Source organism: Myxine glutinosa, chromosome 1, assembly GCF_964187855.1.
Source record: "Myxine glutinosa chromosome 1, kmMyxGlut1.1, whole genome shotgun sequence".
Lineage (NCBI taxonomy): Eukaryota > Metazoa > Chordata > Myxini > Myxiniformes > Myxinidae > Myxine > Myxine glutinosa.
Genome location: NC_136261.1, coordinates 421,970,272 through 421,994,175, shown reverse-complemented (window position 1 = coordinate 421,994,175; position 23,904 = coordinate 421,970,272). Strand labels below are relative to the sequence as shown.

Below are 23,904 nucleotides of genomic sequence, written 5' to 3'. Positions count from 1 at the left end.
CGCACCGACGAAAGGTGGGATTGATTGAGCCGTGTGGAAAAGCGGCGTTCCCGAGCCTGTCTGGCGAGAGGAGTTACCGGGACGGATACCTGCCCGGTGGACGGCAAACTGTCGTGTGGCCGTGCACCGACCCAGCGTTTGGCGCCGTGCGCGACACCGTCTAAAAAGACGCGTATGGGTCGCCCGTTGGGGCCTAACACGCCTGGCAAGCGGCGTGGGGCTTTTGGCTTGCTTTCCCGTCCCCGCTTCGCGTGGCCGCGAGGGGCTGTAGCCGGGGTGCCGGGTACGATACCTGCCCGGTGGAAACACGTCCACCCGGGGTTCGTTCAACCGCCCGAGTGCGGCGACGCCGACCATCATCTTGGTCAGGAGGGGCCCAGAGACATTGTGCGGGACCGAGACCAAAAGGGGGTCGTGAGTACTCACCGGGACACACGTATATAAGATGGCCATCTTAATCATAGGGAAAAGGTAGGTCAAACAAGGTTTAAAGAGATAACAGCTTTTTCCTTTCTTCATCTCCAACTCTCCCAGCCACAAAATGTCAAGTCATAAAGAAACACAGAGATTTCTAACATCTTACAAAATAAACAAAGCCTACTGCTTCTTACAGATAATATGCCTCAGCGCGACTGAGGACATCTGCTTTTGTTTCCCAATCTCCATCTTAGCTGCGAAGCTCTGAAACCTCACAGGCCTGTCTCTGCATGTGAGGCTCGCTGGCCTTGTCTCTCGTGTTGAGATTCATCAAATCTATTTCATTGTCATTACAATACATTTTATTAATTTGGAGGATCAGGGACAAGTTTGAATTTGAATGCCATGCGATAACTCACCTACCCCTGTTGCAGAAGTTTTTTTTAACTTCTGCACCAGGAACAAACTTGGATAATAGATTAGATGAGGTGAACAATCCTAAACATTGGTCTAAACCTAAAAATAGGGTTGATGAAGTATGTATGAAACACAATATTGATTACGGGAATACCACTACATTGGATGAAAAACACGAAGCCGACAGTGAAATGTTGTATAATTTATCTCTGATATGAAATCCAACGTTGAGAGAGAAAGTTGATAGCTTTATTGTGAAAAAATTGTTGAGTGGTAAATTGAGACTTGGGCTTGGTTATCAAAAAAACTATTAAGCTCTAATGATGTCATCAAGACTGAGGAGCTTTTGGCTAATTCATTACATAGACCAGTAACCACAAGGTTTAAAAGATGGAAGGTTTATTCCAAAAGGGTTGATTACATCTGGTCCGCTGATTTAATTGAACAAAATAATGACAAGGGATACATGTATGCTTTAACCGTTATTGATTTGAGGAGTAGATTTGCATGGGTTGTTCCTTTAAAAAACAAAAGGGGTAATACTTTGATGTTAACTTTCAGTGGAATATTTAGTAAAAGCAATAGGAAACCAAAGAAGTTATGGACTGATGAGGAAACAGAGTTCTATAACAAAACATTTATAAAATTTCTTAAAGATAATGGTTTTACATTGGGCACCTTTAAAGAAGGAAAAGGCAGTTGTTATTGAGTGTTTTAATCGCACTTTGAAAGAGATTTTATTTTAAAAAAATTCACTCAACTTGGTTCTCAACAATGGGTATCTATAATTCAGGACATTGTGGATAATTACAATAATACAGTTCATTCATCAACTAAATCAAAACCATCAGAAACATTTACAAAATTAGAATACGAAAAGGAGATTAATCTGAGAAAGCCAAAGTTCATGTTGGTGATATGGTAAGAATATATAGATGGAAAAGTCATTTAGAGAAAGGTTATACAAAGAGATGGACTAATGAAGTCTTTAAAATTGTTGATGTAATGAATACAATTCCTTGGACTTGCAAATTATATGATTTAAAAGGAGAAGAGATTTTAGGTTCATTTTATTCACAGGAATTACAAAAGACACAGGTAAGCAGATTGTACCCTTGAAAGCAATAGGTTGACACTTCACAATCCACTACTATACAGGGATGGGAGAATTAATGTTGTTGTTTGGGGGTTAGGAATATAGAAATATACCTTATTCCTGGACTATAATCCTCCTCAATCCTGAGTAGCTCTTCTTTGAGATCGCTCTCAAGAAACTCTTCATAATTATTTAGTCGTCTAAGAGTTGCTCTTAAAAATGGTTTCCTCTTTTCACCTGATATTGAGCACCCAAGTCTAATAGTTAGTGGTGTTGATTTCTTGAATGAGTTATTTAGAGCTGTTTTAAAGTATCTATCACATTGGTCTACAGCAGGGGTCGGCAACCTTAGGCACGCGTGCCACCATTGGCACGCGGCAGCGTAATCATTGGCACACTGGCGAAAGCAGTGCCCTCTCAGTTGCATGACAAATCACTTATTGAACAGCCTTTGGCTGTTGCGCGGCCTGTCTTATTTAGTTTGATTGACGGTATGGCCTCCCGCTCACATTTCCCACAGTGCAGTGAAGCGGTTCAGGTTCGGTAGATGATGGCAACCCCGCTAGCTAAGAAAGCTGAAGTAAAGGTTCGAGCATTCCAGCCCTCATGGACAGAAGAGTGGGGTTTTGTTTTTCAGAAGGACCGTGCTGTGTGTACTTTATGTTTTGAAAATGTTGTTTGTCGAACGTTGAGTGTTAAGCGCCATTTTGAGACAAAGCACGAGAAAACTTTCAAAGATCAGGCAGACAAGGCAGAATCCATCAAACGTGCCGTGTCCAGCTATGGGAAGCAAGCCAACACCCTCAAAATCTTTGCCACTGCTAAAAACCAAGCGACTGAAGCAAGCTATCGCATTGCTCATTGCATTGCGAAACGTGGAAAGCCATTCACTGATGGCGAATATATTAAGGAGGCTTTTCTCTGTAGCTCAGAGGTTCTGTTTGAAGGCTTACCATCAAAGAGACAATGAAATCAAGAATAAAAGATATTCCCATGTCAGCTAGAAGTGTTGAGCGACGCATTGAAGAAATGGCCTCCCGCAGTCGTTTGACAACCGACCACTCCGAAGCATGTTTGCAACTTAAAGTGACTAACGACAACCCCCAGATAATGGAGCTCAGCAAAGGAAAGCAGGGCCAGGGATCACACTGACTGGTAGGCATCTGTTTATTTGTAGTACACATGGGTTTGCATATGTAGCTGTTTGTCCATCTCTTTTCTTCCAACTCTGATGTGGATGTTTTCATGAGGATGGCAGCATTCTTGTATAGTCCTGGTATTTCTGTTTGATACACTTTATTCTCACTTTTTGACATTTGTTTCCAATGCAATACTTTGTAAATGAGTTACTGAAAGCAGTGTTTTGAAATGGGGTCCGTGCATATAATTTGTAACCTCATTGGGGACAAATTTTACAATGATAAAATGATCATTACAATGTCCTAATTATGAGAGATAAATGTTTCTTTAAAATGTTGTTGCTATGCATGTAGCCTGTATGGATGTTGTTGCTATGCATGTAGCCTGTATGGATGTTGTTGCTATGCATGTAGCCTGTATGGATGTTGTTGCTATGCATGTAGCCTGTATGGATGTTGTTGCTATGCATGTAGCCTGTATGGATGTTGTTGCTATGCATGTAGCCTGTATGGATGCTGTTGCTATGCATGTAGCCTGTATGGATGTTGTTGCTATGCATGTAGCCTGTATGGATGTTGTTGCTATGCATGTAGCCTGTATGGATGTTGTTGCTATGCATGTAGCCTGTATGGATGTTGTTGCTATGCATGTAGCCTGTATGGATGTTTTTGCTATGCATGTAGCCTGTATGGATGTTGTTGCTATGCATGTAGCCTGTATGGATGTTGTTGCTATGCATGTAGCCTGTATGGATGGAATAAAATTCCATGTCTGTTGGAAGTATTTTTTTGATGTGGTGTCATAATTAAACTTAATGTTAAACTTAATGTTGATATGGCACACTAATTAACAAGAACATTTCAAACTGGCACTTCATGTCAAAAAGGTTGCCGACCCCTGGTCTACAGCCTACTGGATAGATTTAGGTTTATTCACAAACTTTTTTAGCTTCGTAATTGTTAGGGGTTTCTCCATATCATAACAGTGCTCCATTTATAAGGTAATATTTATAGATGCTTCTTTGCTTGAAATCAAATTTTCTTGTTGATTTAGTCATTTCATCTCTGCTCAACAAAGATACTTGTACCAAGAACCAAGTTCCAACATATTGTTTGTTAATATACTTGATGGTGATGAGTGTTGTAAGAAAATTAAATTATTCCCTAAAATAAAACATAAACAAATATTCATTGGTCCACTTAGTGCATATAATCAAATGCAATCCCCTTCCCAATTTTCCCTTCCACCACAATTAGTCGGAGAATGGGGTGTTTTGAACTAACATAGTGAGGGAGAATGAGTATCAGCGAATGTCTTTTTTTTGTATACTGAATCGACGCTCATGAAAGAGCTAACATTTACTTCACAAACAAATCAACCAGCCAAAAAAATATATAAAAAGAGGGAGCGGAAGACAAGATGGGGAGAGAAGGGGAAGCACACAAACACAACATTTGAGAGCAGGGAGATGTGTGGGAGGGAGCGGGCTTGGGGGGAGGAGGCGTGGGAAGGGGGAGGGGTGGGAGAAGTATAAAACACAAGGACACCATGGACTTACAGGACAGAAGTTGTTATTTCAAAAAAGTGGAATTGGGGTGAAATTAGCGGGGGTAAAAAAGATCAAGGTTTTGGTTGGGGGAAGATAAGAGATGGTGGTGAACAGCTGTTTTAAAGACCTGGAGGGTGGAGTGGGATTGAAGAGAGTGAGGGAGTTTGTTCCAGAGGCGGGAGAAAAGAGGCATGAAGGAGTGAAGGTGAGCAGAGAGTCTTGATTTTGGCAGTTTAACCATAAGAGGGTTGCAGGCAGATCTTGTGCGACCTGTAGGAATATTTGCGGGACAAAGCCCAGAGAGAGCGGGGGGGGGCAAGGCCAGAGAGGAGTCGGTAGAAGACGGAAAGACCACCAACCTGCCTGCGGTGAGTGAGTGAGAGGCCCTTGGAGTTAGTGTCATCGCGGGAGATTCCAATGTTTCTGAATGCTTTGGTTTCAACAGCGTGAAGACGAGCTAGGTGTGAGGCAGGAGCACCAGCCCAGAGGGGAGAGCAGTATTCCATTGAGCTGTGGATGAAAGCCTTGTATGTGGTGAGGAGCTCAGGTGTGCCAAGGAAGGACTTCGCACGACGGAGGATGCCCAGTCGGTGACTGGCTTTGGAGGCCAGTTCTGAAATGTGGTTTTCCCAGGAAAGATCATGGCAGATAGTGAGACCCAAAAGCTTGACTGACAGAACTTCTTGGAGAGGATTATTCAGAAAGTGGATGGGAGGGTTGTCCAGTCGGGCTTTTCGGAGAGACATCGTAAGAGTGTGAGATTTGTCAGGATTGAAAGACATGTTCCACTTGTTTGCCCAGTCTGTGATTTTGTCCAGGTCTGCAGAGAGTGAGGAGGCTGCAGACTGCCGATCTGAGGGTTGAAGAATGGAGCGACAGAGAGTAGAGTCATCAGCAAAGAGATAGAGGGGAGAGATAGAGGGCACGGGACTGCGACTGTTGAACATCGTGAAATCTTGAGGATAAAATCTAGTTGAAAATCCAGTGAGTCAACAATTATCCTTAATTTTCTCCATTGACTTCAATGTTAAATTTTAGTGTGCTTCAGAATGTATGAGTAGTAGTTAGGTCTATTGAGGATTTAATATTTGTAAATAGGTTGTCCCAAAAGAGGGTAAAATCTGGTTGAAAATCCAGTGAGTCAATAAGTTTTTTTACTTTTCCCCCATTGACTTCAATGTCAACTTTTTTTGTGCATCAGAACCCCCATTTTCCTACTACCATTGTTTTTACTCGATTGTTCCAGCTACTTTTGGCTACTCATACTGTTTCTATTTGTTGGAAAAAGTCCATCATTATTTCCATGCCAAAAAAGGTTCACCCTAGGCAGCTCAATGATTATAGACCTGTTGCCCTTACCTCCATCTTGTGTAAATGTATGGAGAAATTGATGTTGAGAGGGAGTTTGGACCCCAAAATAGGTTTTTATGTTTGTTTGTTTGTTTAAAGATTTATGATTACGTGAGTCTGATTGTACATGCTGCCCTGTCTTCTAGCATCCATTGAGATTTCTTAAAATGCCATGATACTGTCGTGTGGCCTGGCTCTCAGTTAACACTGAGAGTAAGCCACAGATGGAAGCGAGCGTTAATGAAGGCGTTCACTTCAATCGATGGCGGATGATATGTGAGAAGGAATAAAGAATGCCGACTCACCTGTATGGGCCCCGCGCAGGTGTCTTCACCCTGCAGAAAGTAACTCAAACCGAGGTGGATTTATGTACAAAAATGACACGGCTTTATTGCCGGACCCCGATAACAAAGAACGTGACGACACCTAAAACCCCCAATGAGCGCTCCCACACACAGACTTCAACAACAGACAAAATGGGGAGGGTAAATGAAAATAAGCATTGTGTTTGTGTTTGCTGTGGCTCATCTCTGTCTGCAATGTGTCAGGGATCGTCAAGCTCCGAGCGCAGACGTCCGACGCAGCTCCGGTGTTGGCGGAAAGTAGGCCTCGATGCGCCCTCGTTCATTAGGCCTTGGCAAGGCCTCCCACGTGAAGGGAGCGGCCGGGCATGCAACCCACCTCCTCAGCCGTGCAATGTCCTCCTGGGTTCGGCACGGGACTGCGATGCACCCAATGTTTGGATCAGAAGGGAGAGAGGGTCGAGGGCGGTGAAAGTAGTAAGCGGTCAAGGGAGAGGAATCACAAGGCAGCAGAGGGAAGAGGTTCGGCAGGAAGGAAGCCAAAAACGAGAAGCAAAGGGAGAGGAAGGAGAAGGGCCAAAATTTCGGCCAGCGAGTTGCTTTATAGCTCATTGTCTGACGACACCGGCCCTCCCGACCAATCAGAGCATCGCTTCTTGCTCGCCCCTCACGTCCCCCAATCTGAAGGAAGCCTCTTGCTCCTCCCCTGGCCAATCACCAGTCCTCTCCCACTCCGCCAATTGGCGGCCCTCATCCTGTGTTGTCTTCCTTCTACAAATCCCAGGGAAGCTTCTTACCCCTCCCTTGACCAATCATGAGCTCTTCCCTACTCTGCCAATCGGCGGCCTGCTTCTTACTCGGCCTGCCTCGATCTCCCCATCAAACCTTCGACCAATCCTTCGCCAGGTGGGCGTGGCCTCAGCCTGCCTGAGCAATGAGTGTTGCCATGCAAGTTCATGATGTAGCTGGCTGCAGCTCCATCGGCAGTGCCCCGAACTGCCTTCTGGTGAGTCGTATTGTTATTGTGGTGGAGGGGAATTTAAGTCGTGTTTGTGTGGTGTTACTAATGGGCCTAACTAATGTCTATGGTGCGTTTCCAAACGGGACACATGGATGATCACTGATTTGACACACCAGGGAGTTAGCTTAATCCCTATTCTACTTATCACAAAGCCATCCTTGTATGACCACAGATATTAATCTGACATATGGGCTAGACAGGTCCTCTACTTATTTACATTGAGATGGTTCTTCTTCTTCATGACAACTGGAGTATGACACCACAGATCTACCTGAATCTATATATGTCCCTACCCCACCGACATAACAATACGGTTTAAAATACCTTTCGACAGTGTATTATACTGCTTTATTCTACCAGGTGAGCACCCAGGGGTATTGCCCCTATCTTTATATTCTAAATGAAGTATACATTCCAGGAGGTAACATGTTCTATGAACTCTTAAGATGGTTCTCAGTCTCATTTCCTTGCAAAAGACTGATGCTGATTTGTACACAGGTGATGTCTATCCTGTAAATGTGGAAAGCAGACAACACAACAACGATTCATTTGTCACAGAAGATTCAAAATGTGCTTCTGCAAAGGAAGGTTCAGATGATATTCACATGAATAATGGGAGTGCTGCCTGTTTTGCAACTGGTGAGTGGAAATGTAACAAAATAACATACAATCTTTTGTGTTGAGAAAATATAACATTTTCGTAAAAGTGTTAAATATCTTGCATTTTGATTTAGACACAAAAAAATATGTTCTTTGTTTCTGTAGAACAATCCAGAAGTAATGTGGGACAAATAAGGTCCAGTCGCAGCTGGACAGTGAGGAAGAAGCCTTTTTTGAAGAAACAATCACGACATCAAGACTCACTTCCTATAAAATACAAGTGCATGTCTGGGCTTCACAACACCAAGATTAATATAAAATTAAACAAATACAAAAGGGTTCTAAAAAGGGGAATACATCATCAGTGTAATGTGTGCAGAATGGATTTTGCTTCTTCAAGTACCATCAAAATACACATGAGGATCCACACTGGAAAGCACCCCCACAAGTGCTCTGTCTGTGATAAAGGTTTCTTGACAAAAAACAATTTGAATAAACATATGAAGATGCATACAGGAGGGAGTCTACACAAATGCTCTATATGTGATAAATGTTTCTCTCAAAAAGCCAGCTTGAAATTACATATGAGGATCCATACAGGAGAGCGACCGCACAAATGCTCGATATGCGATAAACGTTTCTCTCAAAAAGGCCATTGGAAATCACATATGAGGATCCACACAGGAGAGCATCCTCTCAAATGCTCGATATGTGATAAAGGTTTCTCTCAAAAAGGCAGTTTGAAATTACATATGAGGATCCATACAGGAGAGCGACCGCACAAATGCTCGATATGTGATAAAGGTTTCTCTCAAAAAGGCCATTGGAAATCACATATGAGGATGCACACAGGAGAGCATCCTCTCAAATGCTCGATATGTGATAAAGGTTTCTCTCATAAAGGCCATTTGAACTTGCATATTAGAATCCATACAGGAGAACGACCTCACAAATGCTCGATATGTGATAAAGGTTTCTCTCACAAAGGTGATTTGAAAAAGCATATGAGAGTCCATACAGGAGAGCGACCTCACAAATGCTCGATATGTGATAAAGGTTTCTCTCACAACAGCAGATTGAAATTACATATGAGGATCCATACAGGAGAGCGACCCCAAAAATGCTCGATATGTGAGAAAGGTTTCTCTCGAAAAGGCAATTTGAAATTACATATGAGGATCCATACAGGAGAGCGACCACACAAATGCTCGATATGTGAGAAAGGTTTCTCTCATAAAGGCCATTTGAACTTGCATATGAGGATTCATACAGGAGAGCGACCATACAAATGCTCGATATGTGATAAGAGTTTCTATCGAAAAGGCGATTTGAAATTACATAAGAGGCTCCATACAGGAGAGCAACCTTACAAATGCTCGACATGTGCCAAAGGATTTTCTCATAAAGGCAATTTGAAATTGCACATGAGGATCCACACAGGAGAGCGACCCCACAAATGCTCGATATGTGACAAAGGTTTCTCTCAAAAAGGCCATTTGAAATCACACATGAGGATCCATACAGGAGAACGCCCTCACAAATGCTCGATATGTGATAAAGGTTTCTCTCAAAAAGTCAATTTGCAAAAGCATATGAAGATCCATACATGAGAAATGAAATCTTAAATAACAGGTTATGACAAATGAGGTTGACAGGATTTCGAAATTGAAGAAACATGAAATTGTACCAGTGATAGTCGGGGCAACAGCGAATCCGGGTGATCAAGAAAACCCAAACTGAGTAGGTTTTTTGTTTTTTGTTTTTTTTTGTATCCAAGATCGAGGCTCCTGCAAGAATTAACATTGATCACAAAAAGATAAACTGACACATAAAACATGATAAAGGGAGCGGGAGACAAGATAAAGAGCAGGGACACTGGGAGGGAGAGGGCTTGGCTGGAGCAGGCATGGGAAGGGGGGGAGGAGAGGTAAAAAAAAAAAACACATGGACACTGCATGGACTTCCAGGAAAGAAGTTGGTATTTCAAAAAAGTGGATCTGGGGTGAAATTAGCGGGTGTAGAAAATATCAAGGTTTTGGATGGGGGAAGATAAGAGATGGTGGTGAACAGCTGTTTTAAAGACCTGGAGGGAGGAGTGAGATTGAAGAGAGTGGGGGAGTTTGTTCCAGAGGCAGGAGAAAAGAAGAATGAAGGAGTGAAGGTGAGCAGAGAGTCTTGATTTTGGCAGTTTAACCATAAGAGGGTTGCAGGCTGATCTTGTGCGACCGGTAGGAATATTTGGGGGACAGAGCCCAGAGAAAGCTGGGGGAGTAAGGCTGGAGAGGAGTCGGTAGAAGACAGAAAGACCACCAACCTGCCTGCGGTGAGTAAGTGAAAGGCCCTCGGAGTTAGCTTCATCGCAGGAGATTCCAATTATTCTGAAAGCTTTGGTTTCAACAGCGTGAAGCTGTGCTAGGTGTGAGGCAGGAGCACCGGCCCAGAGGGTAGAACAGTATTCCATTGAGCTGCGGATGAAAGCCTTGAATGTGTTGAGGAGCTCAGGTGTGCCAAGGAAGGACTTCGCACGACGGAGGATGCCCAGTTGGCGACTGGCTTTGGAAGCCAGATTTGAAATGTGGTTTTCCCAGGAAAGGTCATGGCAGATAGTGAGACCCAAAAGCTTGAGTGACAGATCTTCTTGGAGAGGATTGTTGCAAAAGTAGATGCAAGGTTTATCCGTCGATCTTTTCGGAGAGACACATTAAGAGTGTTAGATTTGTCAGGATTGAAAGACATGTTCCACTTGTTTGACCAGTCTGTGATGTTGTTCCGGTCTGCAGAGAGGGAGGAGGCTGCAGACTGCCGTTCTGAGGGATGAGATGTGGAGTGGTAGAGAGTGGAGTCAGCAAAAAGATAGAGAGGATTTTCCAGAGAGTCAGAGAGATCATTGATGAAGAACAGAAAAAGCACAGGTCCCAGAACACTTCCTTGGGGAACTCCAGCCTTAACCGGAAGGGGAGATGAGATAAAACCATTCAGGGCCACACTTTGACTACGACCAGAGAGGAAGTCCGCAAGCCATGCGTGGAGATTTCCATGGATACCATAGGAGGAGAGTTTGGTGAGCAGAGCATGGTGCTAGACCGTATCGAAGGCATGTGATATGTCAAGTGAGACAGCTCTGATTTCCTGTTTGGCAATAAGGACCTCCATCCATTGTTGTGACAACAGAAGCAGCATGTCCAGAGTAGAATGATCTGGTCTGAATCCCAATTGATGATCCGAGATCAAACCATTGGAGAAGAGGAAGGATTTAATCCCATGACCCATGCGATGATTGATTGGAGCGATTATTGATTCCATGACCTTGCTGATTATTGGGAGCAGGCTGATTGGTCTGTAATTGCAAGTATCTATTTTTTGCACCTTTTTGTGTTTAGCTGTAATGTTGGCTGATTTCCAAGCAGGTGGCAGATGACCTTGAGCAAAAGAAAGGGTGAAGAGAACAGAGAGAGGATGGGATAGAGCGGCAGGGCAGGATTTTAGGACCCATGGGCTGATGCCATCTGGTTCAGTTGCAGAATCAAACGAGGTTTGACAAAAACTTCTCCACCTTGTCAGGAGAGAAAGACACATAGTCCAGGAGCAGCTGGGTTTGACTGGGAAATGTGGGTACAGAGAGAGATGTGTTCGGGACACAATATTTTGAGGCATTTGGCTTGTTCCCGTGCAGTGTCAGCTGTGTAGCCATTTGAGATAAGGGAGGGGATGGAAGGGGAACAAACACCAGAAACAGATTTGACCAGACGCCACCAGGATTTGGAGGAGGGAGACAGGTTTGAGAGTTCACAAATGAGAGTAGAGAGATATTGTTTCCTGGCTCTCCTGAGAGTAGACACACATTTGTTCCGAGCTTCGTGAAAGGAACTGAGATTACCTTCAGTTGAATTAGCCTTCCATGAGGTGAAGGCAAGTTGCTTCATGGCAACTGCCTCACCACAAGCTTCAGTGTACCACGGATGGGAGGAAGGGTACGACAACTGAAGATGAGATGGGATAAATCTGTGCATGAGAGAGAGAGAGCAGTTTACTTTGGAAGAATTCACAGGAAGCATTGATGTAATAGGCAGTAGAGATTGGAGATCAGTCCACATGATTTGTGGCTGTATGAAGACCGTGCCAGTCAGCCTGAGTGAAATGCCAGACTTGTCTATGCCGAGGAGGCTCTTTGAGAATGGCCAGAGCGATGTCCACTTTAACAATGAAATGATCAGAAGAAACGAATTGGAACAGAAGAAGAGCAGCAGACATTTGCAGGGAAGTTAGTCATAACCAAGTCGAGAAGAGAAGATACTCCATTGACTAAGATCTGGTTCGGGAATTTGACAGAATTTGTCAGTCCCAGTGAGTCACAGAAGTCCTTTGCTGAGGTGCCATGGCTGGTGGGAGAGGAACCCACAGCCAGCCAGCTGGCATGATGACAGTTGAAGTCGCCACATATGAGGAAGAGAGAGTTGGGATGAGTGGATAGAAGTTGGGCCATGTTGTCAGACAGGGAGATGTAAATGGAGTCATCACTGTTTGGAGGACGGCACTGAGCACATACTGTATGAACAAAAGGTGGGAGTGGAGGGGAAGCCTTCGCCAGAGGTACCCCTTGGGGTGGGGTGGAGAGAGGGCAGTGCAAGGAGAGTGAGGAAGAGAGTTTTTGATAAAGATAGCAACCCAGCCACCAGTACGAGGCTCAAGTCTATCATACCGGAGGAGGGAGTAACCAGGAAGAGATATTAAGGAATCAGAGACATCTTGAAGGAGGAAAGTTTCTGTTAAGCAGATTACATCTGGTTTGTCAGAAGCAACCTTTATGGAGAGATCAATCAGGTTTGAGCGAAGGCCCCGGATATTTGAGGTCCATACCATTAAGGAAGAGGGAGGGGGAGCATAGGGTACAGGACAGGGGAGGGGAGGGGCAGGGTAAGATGAGGGGTGAGAGTGGGAGGTGGGGAGAGGACAAATGGTTTGATGTTGATGGGAAGAGGCACAGTGAGGTGTTGTTTGAGGGGGGGGGGGGCAGAGCAAATTGAATGGTTGGAGGAGGTGGGGGTATGTGATGGAAGGGAGAGGAAGTGGGGAGGCAGCAGCTTTGAGGAGGAGGAGGAGGAGGAGGGGGAGGGGGGAGAATTGGAGAAAAATCATCAGGGGGGATTTGAAGGGGAGGTGATGGGGGTGATTTGAAGGGAAGCGGTGAGGGGGGAGATTTAGATGTGAGGGGGGAGTTTAGGAGGGGAAGGGGGAGGGGGGAGAATTGAAAGGGAGGGCTGAGGGGGAGTGTAGAACGTGGATGATTAATGAAAAACAAACATTTGTAACAAACAGGGTTTATTGTGATTTTCAAGTCAGATATCCGTTTGAAAACGAAAGAAGAGTAGTGGAATGAAGGTGAATTTAGAGAATGTAGAAAGGAATGACTGTAAGAGATTGAATATTTTTTTGAAATGGAATGATTTGATGAGGAAATTGAGAAAAGCCTTTTAAATAGGAGAGAAAAACAGCATGTTATAAGAAACCACTGAATAAAACACTGTAGGGGAACGTTTAAACATGTTATGTTTGTGGGGGTAGTGATATGTTGAGTCAGCTAGATTTGTATAGGTCGGTGCTCCGGATGTCGGGTAAGAACCATCACCTGTAATAAGTTCTGTTTAGACGAATGTCGGAGTAAGGTGTATTTTCGTCCCTTTCACGAGGGGGTGGGGAATGTTAACTCACTTAGGGCGTAAGAATAAATTGTCCCTTGTAAGTCTTACCCAAATGGGTGTTGCAAAACATTTTACCTTTTTTTCCCCCGAGGCATGCTTCCTTTGATGCACAACCGTAACGAGTTCTCGGGCGAAAAAAAGGTAAAATGTTTTACAACACCCCTTATGTGATCTATCCTTTGGCTCTTTTGGCACTGCACCATAGACACTAGTGAGAAAGGCCCATTAATTGCACTAAATAACAACAATAAAACCAACTGGAAGCCAGTTCTGAACACTGCCGATGGACACCAATATCTACATCACCTTACATACCTTGGACAGGCCGAAGACATGCCATGGGGACTCGTGATTGGCCAGGGCGGGGCAAGAAGCTACCCGCTGATTAGGGGAAGAAAGGCCGAGGAGGAAGCCGAGTGGCCATTGGCAAAGGCCACCGAGGACGTCAGAGTCGAACAAGAAGCGGCACGCTGATTGGTGTGCTGAGGACAGATATTTCTGTCTTCTTGCCCTCCACTCTTACCCTGGACTCTTGCTCTCTGACCCTCCGATCTTGTGCTGTTCTTGCTCTCCTCCAGTTCCCTTGTTCTTCTCCCTCGGGAAATTGTGCTTGGACCGGCCGTGTTCAGACGCCCCCGGGAGACATGGTGATTTTTGTCGGCGGAAACAACGCGGGGCTGGACAGCGTAAAGCATGACAAGACCACATGCGAGTGCTGCAACGCAAACGGGTACGCAGCGAGGCCTGTTTCGTGCCAATGTGCGCGTGTTGCGCGCACTAGCCGGCCGTACCTCCGGAACCTTGGATTCCTGACGGGACACGCCCCCCCCCTCCCCAAGCTGATCAGAGCTATGTGCACGATAAACACACAACCTTTATTTTTCCTGCTATTTTATTCCCCATTTGTCCGTGTTATCAGTCTGGTGTGAAGGATCCTGTAGGAATTTAGTTTTACCATCGCGTTTTTCTTGTTACCACCATTTTATTTAATTAATCCTTTCGTTATTTTCCGTACATTTTAAATCCGTTTTCGTGTTAGTTATTTTCCGCAGGTTGAAGACTGCCCGGCGGGATCGCTCATGTAAAAGTTTCAGCCTCCTCTTCCCCTTTCTTTCCCCGCATATATAAAATCTGCATTTGGGCATTGCCTTCGGCTCGCTATTGGATATCCTTGATTCCACCGTTATCAACCAATGGGAATCGCACGACAATATTTAAACAAAACCGTGAAAAACGATCTGGGAAAAGTCCCTGAAGTGAGGGCGTGGATCAGAGAAAGGAGAAAGGGTTAAAGGAGATGGAGGAAACTAGAATTGGAAAGGCGAGTTTCAGCTGGAGATGGAAGGAAGAAGTGGAAGAAAAGGAGATAAACGGGTGGGGCGAGACAACAAGCGCATGTGCCCTCAAAGATGGAAGGAAATTTTTGGGTGTGTTTATTTAAAACGTTAGACAAAGGGTAGATGTTCAGGGAGGTTAGGGGGAGAAGAGAAAATCTAAGAAATAAGCAATACAGCGAAGGAAATAACTTGAATTCACAAAACACCGATGGGGGGGAGGGAAGCCTCAAGTTACCAGGCCGTGCCGAACATAAAATCATTAATTATTCACAAGTTTGCACGAATTGCTAACCAACACAAACTAGAAACACACACTAACACATACACAATAAAATAACGAGTGGAAATTTGGCAAAGGCACGAATTGGAAAATACTTTAGCTTTGATACCATGCAGAGGTAAACTTAAAAAGCATTCCATTAATTATTATGACAAACAAGCTACAGGTGGAGGCTGTCAGAGGTTCAGTGAGGATTCTAAAATGAGCCCTCAGAACAAAGCTATGCTAATGAAGTTTCACAAACTGGTTCATGAATAATGATCCTTTAATGAAAAAGGAGGTGGAGATTTTGAGTTCTGGGAGAACTTTCCTCCCACCTCGTAATACTCACCTATGGAGATAACAACCAACGAGAGCGTCCTTACAAATATTATATTTGTCACAAGGATTTTATTTCTAAATGGAGCTTGAACTTCCATAGTGCAACCCACGCTGGAGTTCTCGCATAAAAGGTGCTCTGACTGTGGGAAAAGTATTGCTGATAAAGGTTTGTTAAATTCACATGGCTTTACCCATGCAGGGTTGTACGTACCCTCCTTGTCAGCGATCCTCCGCAGTGGGCAAGGTATTCAGTTAACCACTAAGGAGAAAGCCATCATGAAAGAATACATCCCTTTGAGCATATACCTTGTTAGCACAACTTCTCAGAGTACCATCTGTAACCCCTGACAACCAGCCAGCACCCTGAACCCCTTGAACCCCTTGATGAAAGCCATATGGCTGGCTGTCACCAGAATGTCCACAACAATGACTTTTAACTGGTGTCAGAAGACAACAAGAATCTCAAAATTCCAACCCCATCTGCCAAGCCTAAAACGAAGCTTAAAGAAAATAACATCTTTTTTTTAATGTAAATTTTATTAATTTGGTTTTCTATATTCTCATAATGGAGAACTGTTGAAAAATTGTTGCCAAAAACTCAAATGGTAACAGAATGTAATCTCTCAATTTGATCTTGGATCTCATCATGCTTCTTTCAGGGTCTGCCTTCGTTTGCCAGTTTGTAATTCTTGTCTCTGTCCTTGCCATGTATCCAGCCAAGTTCCATTTAAGTTTTTTGATTGTTACCAGTGTTTAGGAATTTTGTTTTCCATCTAATTCAGTTGTTTTTCTTGTCCCTATTTGGTTATGCTCAGATGGCATCTTTCCATGGCAGTTTGAACATCAATTTTTCCTCAATATTTGCTGTAGTCCATGTTTCATTGTCATGTGTGAGATGGAGAGAACACCCTTGTTGTAAAATTGTACAACAGAAGAAGACTGCTGCCTATGTTTTCATGAAAATTGAATTTGTGAAGAGTTTCACAATAAAGAGAGGTCCTCAAAGCACAAAAACACTCACTGTCTGTGTTAATATTGTGAATATGTAATGGCACATTCTGATCAATTTATCAGTGAGGGGAGAGTTTGGAGTTGTCCATATCCTCATGGATATGGATCAGGAAGTAATCCTGATCAAATCCGTTTCTGGTGTTCGTTGCCCCTACATCCCCTTCCCTTACCTCAAACGGCTACACAGCTGACTCTGCATGTGAAAAAGCTGAATGCCTCAACTCTGTGTTTGCCTCTAAATCTTGTGTCCCAAACCCATCCCACTCTTGAGAGCATCCCACTCTCACCGTACCCAGTCATACCCAGCTGCTCCTGGACTCTGTGTCCTTTCCTCCTGACAAGGTAGAAAAGTTTCTGTCAACCCTTGACTGATTCTGCAACTGGACCTGATGGCATCAGCCCACGGGTCCTAAAATCCTGCTCTGCCGCTCTTTCACTCCCTCTCTCTGTTCTCTTCACCCTCTCTTTTGCTCAAGGTCATCTGCCATCAGCTTGGAAATCAGCCAACATCACTGCTTTACACAAAAAGGTGCAAAAACAGATCCTTGCAACTACAGACTAATCAGCCATCTCCAAATTATCAGCAAAGTCATGGAATCCATCATTGCTTTGGATATCAAATCTTTCCACTTATCAAATGGCTTGGTCTCAGATCATCAATTTGGTTTTAGACCAGGTCACTCTACTCTGGACATGCTGCTTCTGCTGTCTCAAAAATGGATGGAGGTCCTTAATGCCAAACAAGAAATTAGAGCTGTCTCCCTTGACATATCACGTGCCTTCGATACGGTCTGGCACCCAGCTCTGCTCACCAAACTCTCCTCTGTTGATATCCATGGAAATCAGCATGCATGGATTGCAGACTTACTCTCTAGTCATAGTCAACATGTGGCCCTGAATGGGTTTCTCTCATCTCCTCTTCCTGTTCAGGCTGGAGTTGCCCAAGGCAGTGTTCTGGGCCCTGTGCTTTTTCTGGTCTTCATCAATGATCTCTCCGACTCTCTTGAAAATCCTCTCTATCTCTTTGCTGATGACTCCACTCCCTGCCGCTCCATTCCTCATCCTTCAAATCGGAAGTCTGCAGCCTCCTCACTCTCTGCAGACCTGGACAAAATCACTGACTGGGCAAACATGTGGAACATGTCTTTCAATCCTGACAAATCTCACACTCTTACGATGTCTCTCCGAAAAGACCGACTGGACAACCCTCCCATCCACTTTCTGAATAATCCTCTCCAAGAAGTTCTGTCACTCAAGCTTTTGGGTCTCACTATCTGCCATGATCTTTCCTGGGAAAACTACATTTCAAATCTGGCCTCCAAAGCCAGTCGCCGAATGAGCATCCTCCGTCATACGAAGTCCTTCCTTGGCAAACCTGAGCTCTTCAACACATACAAGGCTTTCATCCGCAGCTCCATGGAATACTGCTTTCCCCTCTGGGCTGGTGCTCCTGCTTCACACCTAGCTCGTCTTCACGCTGTTGAAACCAAAGCGTTCAGAATCATTGGAATCTCCCGTGATGAAGCTACCTCCGAGGGCCTTTTACTTACTCACCACAGGCAGGTTGGTGGTCTTTCTGTCTCCTACCGACTCCTCTCCAGCCTTGCTCCTCCAGCTCTCTCTGGGCTCTGTCCCACAAATATTCCTACAGGTCGCACAAGATCTGCCTGCAACCCTCTCATGGTTAAACTGCCAAAATCAAGACTCTCTGCTCACCTTCACTCCTTCATTCCTCTTTTCTCCCGCCTCTGGAACAAACTCCCTCACTCCCTTCAATCCCACTCCTCCCTCCAGGTCTTTATAACAGCTGTTCGCCACCATCTCTTATCTTCCCCCATCCAAAACCTTGATCTTTTCTACCCCCACGAATTTCACCCCAAATCCACTTTTTTTGAAATACCAACTTCTTTCCTGGAAGTCCTTGGTGGCCTTGTGCTTATATTTCTCCTGCCCCCCCCCCTTTCCCACGCCACCTCCCCCCAAGCCCTCTCCCACCAACACATTCCCGATGTCCCTGCTCTCACAATGTTGTGTTTATGTGCTTCCCCTTCTCTCCCCATCCTGTCTACCGCTCCCCTTTTTTTATACTTTGTTTGTTTGTCTGTTTGATTTGTTTGTGTGATAAATGTTAGCTCTTTCATGAGCCTCGATTATGTATTAAAAAAATATATATATCGAAGCGTTGACATGTCATTTGGAGGAAGCTGATGATCGCCTAGTTCTTCACTGTGCATGGGAGGTGGATCGTGGGAGTTGTCGGCTGCTTGTGATCTCCAATGACACAGTCACAATAGTGCGTTTACTTCGCTTTATCCCTCAATTGCGAAAGAGGGGTCTTAAAGAGTTGTGGGAAGAGTTTGGCTCTGGTGAGTGCAGGCGTCATCTTCCACTTCATGTTCTCGCAGTTAAGTTGGGAGTGGGACTGTGCAGAGTCATAGTGAAGGCTCATGTCCTCACTGGCGATGATACACTCAGCAAGATTGGCACAAAACACAAATCTCTCTCATGTGAGCCACAGAAGTTTCTGGCCGATTTTGCTGAGTCAAATCAGTTGACGGAAGAGGATGTGACGAAAGCTGAGGAGTACCTCGTTCATGTGTGGGCTGGTGCAAAGTCCAAGTCAGAATCTGACCTTCGACCAGCTTCGAGTGGAGTGCCATATCCGAGCTACGACGCTAAAGCCCCTACAATACCGACCCCCTACATCAAGTGTCATTCGCGGCCATATACAGAGAGCTTTTATTGCTGTGCGTAATGCCCTGTGCCTTCTCGATGACTCCCACTCAACTCCAGATCCAACAAACTATTGCTGGGCGATTGATAATGATAATCTCTTGCCTGCAAAATGTCTCAAACCACTACCCCACGAGAAGCTTGTCATCTGTCAATGCATGGGAAAGTGCGACACAAAGCGGCGCCCAAGCAAAAAGGCAGGTCAAAATTGTGTGATCTTTTGCCACAAGCAACAAGAATCAGTGTGTCAAAATAAGTAGTCAGCCAGTGACATCTTGAGTAATGCAGATAAGACAGTGCATTAAATCATGGCTGTTTAAACAGTGTCGGGGTGGAACATGATAATTAATTGGATTATCATATCTTACCACTCTCTGTGATTGAAATCATATTCATACCATGACTGGCGATCATTCCCTCTGTGCTGTGTAATATTATTCTGCAATGTTTTTTTTTCTCTATTTCTTGTTATTAAAATTTTTTGTCCAAAACTAGCTAATATCTAAATGTTACTGTTTACCGAGGGAATGTCATTTTCCATTTCAAAGCAGCAAAACGGTTAAAATACCAGAATTTGGTACTATTCTGAAATGAAATTTGTACTTTATGTTCTATATCTTACATGTTAATACATTTTGAATTGCAAGGCTGAAGTGAAATTAACAGTTTGAGAATTGATGAAATAGAAAATGCCCTTTCTTAAAACAGAAAATGACAGGCACTAGTTTCCCTATAGCCAATATTAATAGGTATGAAATACTATAAACCTACACAATAGACACTTAAATCGTAATCCATCAACGTTTCTATCAAAGTTGTACATATTTTCATGATTGACGGACTTCATGTGGAGGCCATCTTGGATTTTAATGACTAGACAAAATCTAAAATGTTTATTGATAGCACCACTATGTCAGGCATACCTGAAACCCCCAAAATAGACACCAAAATCATCACTCTACTACATTTGTATTAAAATTTATACACGTTTTCTTGATTGACAGACTTCTGGTGGTGGCCATCTTGGATTTGGGGAACTAGGCAATGTCTAAAATATTTTTTAACAGCACCACTGTGTCCGGCATACCTGAAAACCCCATACTATACACCAAAATCATCCATCTACTATGTTCCTATCAAAACTTGTAGGCAATCCTTGTTTGGCACTGGCCCCGTGGCGGCCATTTTGGAAAATGGCCATTTTCCAGCTTATGCTACAAATTCAGGAATTCCACCAAGTAGATTATTGAAGCTCGGAGTATCCCATTCTCAAAACAACTGTCAAAGTCTATGCCTTCTGAGATGTATACAGGTTTCTATGCTAGGGCCAGGACTATAAAGGGTGGAACCAGTCTTACATGTCTACCAACATCCCAAGAGTTCTGACTTGTTGTCGAACTATCCGGCACGGATAAGATTTCTCTCCGTCCTCCAGGAATTTCAAACTCCTTGAGTACAATTTCCTTCTGATACTCCATGTCCCGTTCCTTTTAAGTCCCTTTGATACTCCATGTCCCGTTCCTTTAAGTCCCTTTGATACTCCATGTCCCGTTCCTTTAAATCCCTTTGATACTCCATGTCCCGTTCCTTTAAATCCCTTTGATACTCCATGTCCCGTTCCTTTAAATCCCTTTGATACTCCATGTCCCGTTCCTTTAAATCCCTTTGATACTCCATGTCCCATTCCTTTAAATCCCTTTGATACTCCATGTCCCGTTCCTTTAAATCCCTTTGATACTCCATGTCCCATTCCTTTAAATCCCTTTGATACTTCATGTCCCGTTCCTTTAAATCCCTTTGATACTCCATGTCCCGTTCCTTTAAATCCCTTTGATACTCCATGGCCCGTTCCTTTAAGTCCCTTTGATACTCCATGTCCCGTTCCTTTAAGTCCCTTTCAGCTTTCCTTTCCTCTTGTTCCTTTTCTGCTTTCCATTCCAACTCTTTTAATCGTTCCTGGCTCTGCAGTTGCATCTCCATTTTCCGGAGCTCCATATTTCCTTTTCCCTCTGGTACCCAATCCAATGCTACCTCTTCCCATTTTCTCTCTCCCACGAAATATTCCACCACCAAAGTCTGAATCTCTGCCTTCTTCATATTAACTCGAACCTCCAAGTTGCAGTATTTGACCAACGTCCTAAGTTCCGATCTTTTTAACGCCTGGAACTGTGCCTCGTTCGGGGACGTCACAAAAAGGTAAATCTTCTATAATTTGTTCATCAGATATGTCAATAGGTTATCTTGTCTCAAAGGTTACCTGCTTGAAGAAAAGTACAGAGAAAAGTGATGATGAATCCATAACCACAGGTGCTGATCCTGAAAATAACGTTATCTTCCACCATTCTGCTAAATCATTCCGTAATGATGTGAAGGACAGCTGTGAGAAACTGAGAATAAGAAGAATCCAGAAGGTGATCCATTGCTGTTTATTCGTCGCTGTGATTCTGCACCTGAATGTGTACCTGTGTCACTCTACAATCACGTGACCAGGATGGTGAATGATGCAACTCCAGAGATGAATGAGTCAGACTTAAATGTGGAACTGAGTGAGTGAAATCGGGAAAAAGTCCGTAATATGGATCAAGGTATTTGTGCAACTGTAGCAGGTATCCCCACTAGCATTTCACACCTTAAACAAACCAGGAGTAAAGAAGTAGTTAAAATATTGAACTGTTTTATCAATATCATCAGGTATCAAATAGCCAGAGATGTATCGCTTCCATGTTCGGGACTAGTGAGGAGGACCAGGATCAAGGTGAGCTCTTGATTCCCACACACCTGAAAGGTGGAAAATTCACTCAAAGTGCCATTGGTAACCTGGACTTCCATGAACACACACTGGAAGGTACAACAACCCGTGGCACTACCCACAACATCTACCAATATTCAGGTAACGATGATGAGGTGTTGAAAGCTGTTACATCAGGACCATTAACTAAAACACCTGGAGAGCTCCATGGGCAGGAATTCAGCACTTCCAGTCTAAGGTGAGTGGTCTAACCTGGAGAGATCGCCAGCAAAGTCGTTCCTTGTCCGGCCGGAAACTTGTACAAGAACCAAGAGCGACCAAGGTGTCTTGTGTCCATAAAAATGGTCCTCGTGCTAAAAAGGTGTGTTGAAGCTGAAAGAGCTGGCAGGTGGGAACAGCACCTTGTTGGGGTATAAACATGCTGCCACACCTGATATCTACTGGACACAGTAAACACGTGGCAGGTATCCCACAATACCTGATGGTGATGAAGAAGCATCCACCACCAGATACAGGTACAGAATTCCACAGGTAGATTTCACTGAGTGAAACTAGCGGTAAGTTCAATGGTGTTTGGACTGACGAGGCTTCAGAACAGAACCAGGTATGGTGTTTAATTATGGATTCTTCTTCTTCTTTTCAATGCGGCACAAGGTGTCCGGGTAGCGTCATTGACTGAGTGCAAGGAGGTGACGTTGATGACCAATACCCTGTGTAGGTTAATGTGGATTTGTTCTGTAATTTGATCAGGATGCCGGCGATAGCTCACCTGCTCTTCACGAAGGACACCTTGGGATCTTCAACGTTCACCAACTAATGTCGGTGGACGGGATTCCCGTTTAACGTTCATCCGAGGGGCGGTACTCGCTTTGATGGATCATCCCACCTGTGAAACTCCATGATGATCCCCATACCGCACATTGATGGATCATCCTACCTGTGAAACACCGGGATGAGCCCCATACCGTGCATTGATGGATCATCCTACTTGTGAAACACCATGATGAGCCCCATACCGTGCATTGATGGATCATCCTACTTATGAAACACCATGATGAGCCCCATACCGCGCATTGAGGGATCATCCTACCTGTGAAACACCGTGATGAGCCCCATACCGCGCATTGATGGATCATCCCACCTGTGAAACACCGGGATGAGCCCCATACCGTGCATTGATGGATCATCCTACTTGTGAAACACCATGATGAGCCCCATACCGCGCATTGATGGATCACCCTACCTGTGAAACACCGTGATGAGCCCCATACTGCGCATTGATGGATCATCCTACCTGTGAAACACCATGATGAGCCCCCTACCGCGCATTGATGGATCACCCTACCTGTGAAACATCATGATGAGCCCCATACCGCGCATTGATGGATCATCCTACCTGTGAAACACCGGGATGAGCCCCATACCGTGCATTGATGGATCATCCTACTTGTGAAACACCATGATGAGCCCCATACCGTGCATTGATGGATCATCCTACTTGTGAAACACCATGATGAGCCCCATACCGCGCATTGAGGGATCATCCTACCTGTGAAACACCGTGATGAGCCCCATACCGCGCATTGATGGATCATCCCACCTGTGAAACACCGTGATGAGCCCCATACCGCGCATTGATGGATCACCCTACCTGTGAAACACCGTGATGAGCCCCATACCGTGCATTGATGGATCACCCTACCTGTGAAACACCGTGATGAGCCCCATACTGCGCATTGATGGATCATCCTACCTGTGAAACACCATGATGAGCCCCCTACCGCGCATTGATGGATCACCCTACCTGTGAAACACCATGATGAGCCCCATACCGCGCATTGATGGATCATCCTACCTGTGAAACGCCATGATGAGCCCCATA

At 44.4% G+C, this 23,904-nt stretch overlaps 1 protein-coding gene across 4 annotated transcripts in view; it reads left to right on the top strand.

Moving 5' to 3' along the window:
* LOC144889631 (uncharacterized) overlaps nucleotides 1-16,545 on the top strand; it is a 756,734-nt gene extending 740,189 nt beyond the window's left edge. For 2 of the 4 annotated variants that reach the window (XM_078770622.1, XM_078770621.1), the window contains exons 4-5: nucleotides 7,791-7,931; nucleotides 16,345-16,545. In XM_078770622.1, the coding sequence (XP_078626748.1) occupies nucleotides 7,791-7,931; nucleotides 16,345-16,448 (245 nt within the window). In that variant the 3' untranslated portion in view covers nucleotides 16,449-16,545. Of the gene's footprint in view, nucleotides 1-7,790; nucleotides 7,932-15,728 lie in introns of all 4 variants that reach the window. The other 2 variants (XM_078770620.1, XM_078770619.1) reach the window with 1 other exon arrangement.
* The last annotated feature ends 7,359 nt before the right edge of the window (nucleotides 16,546-23,904 follow it).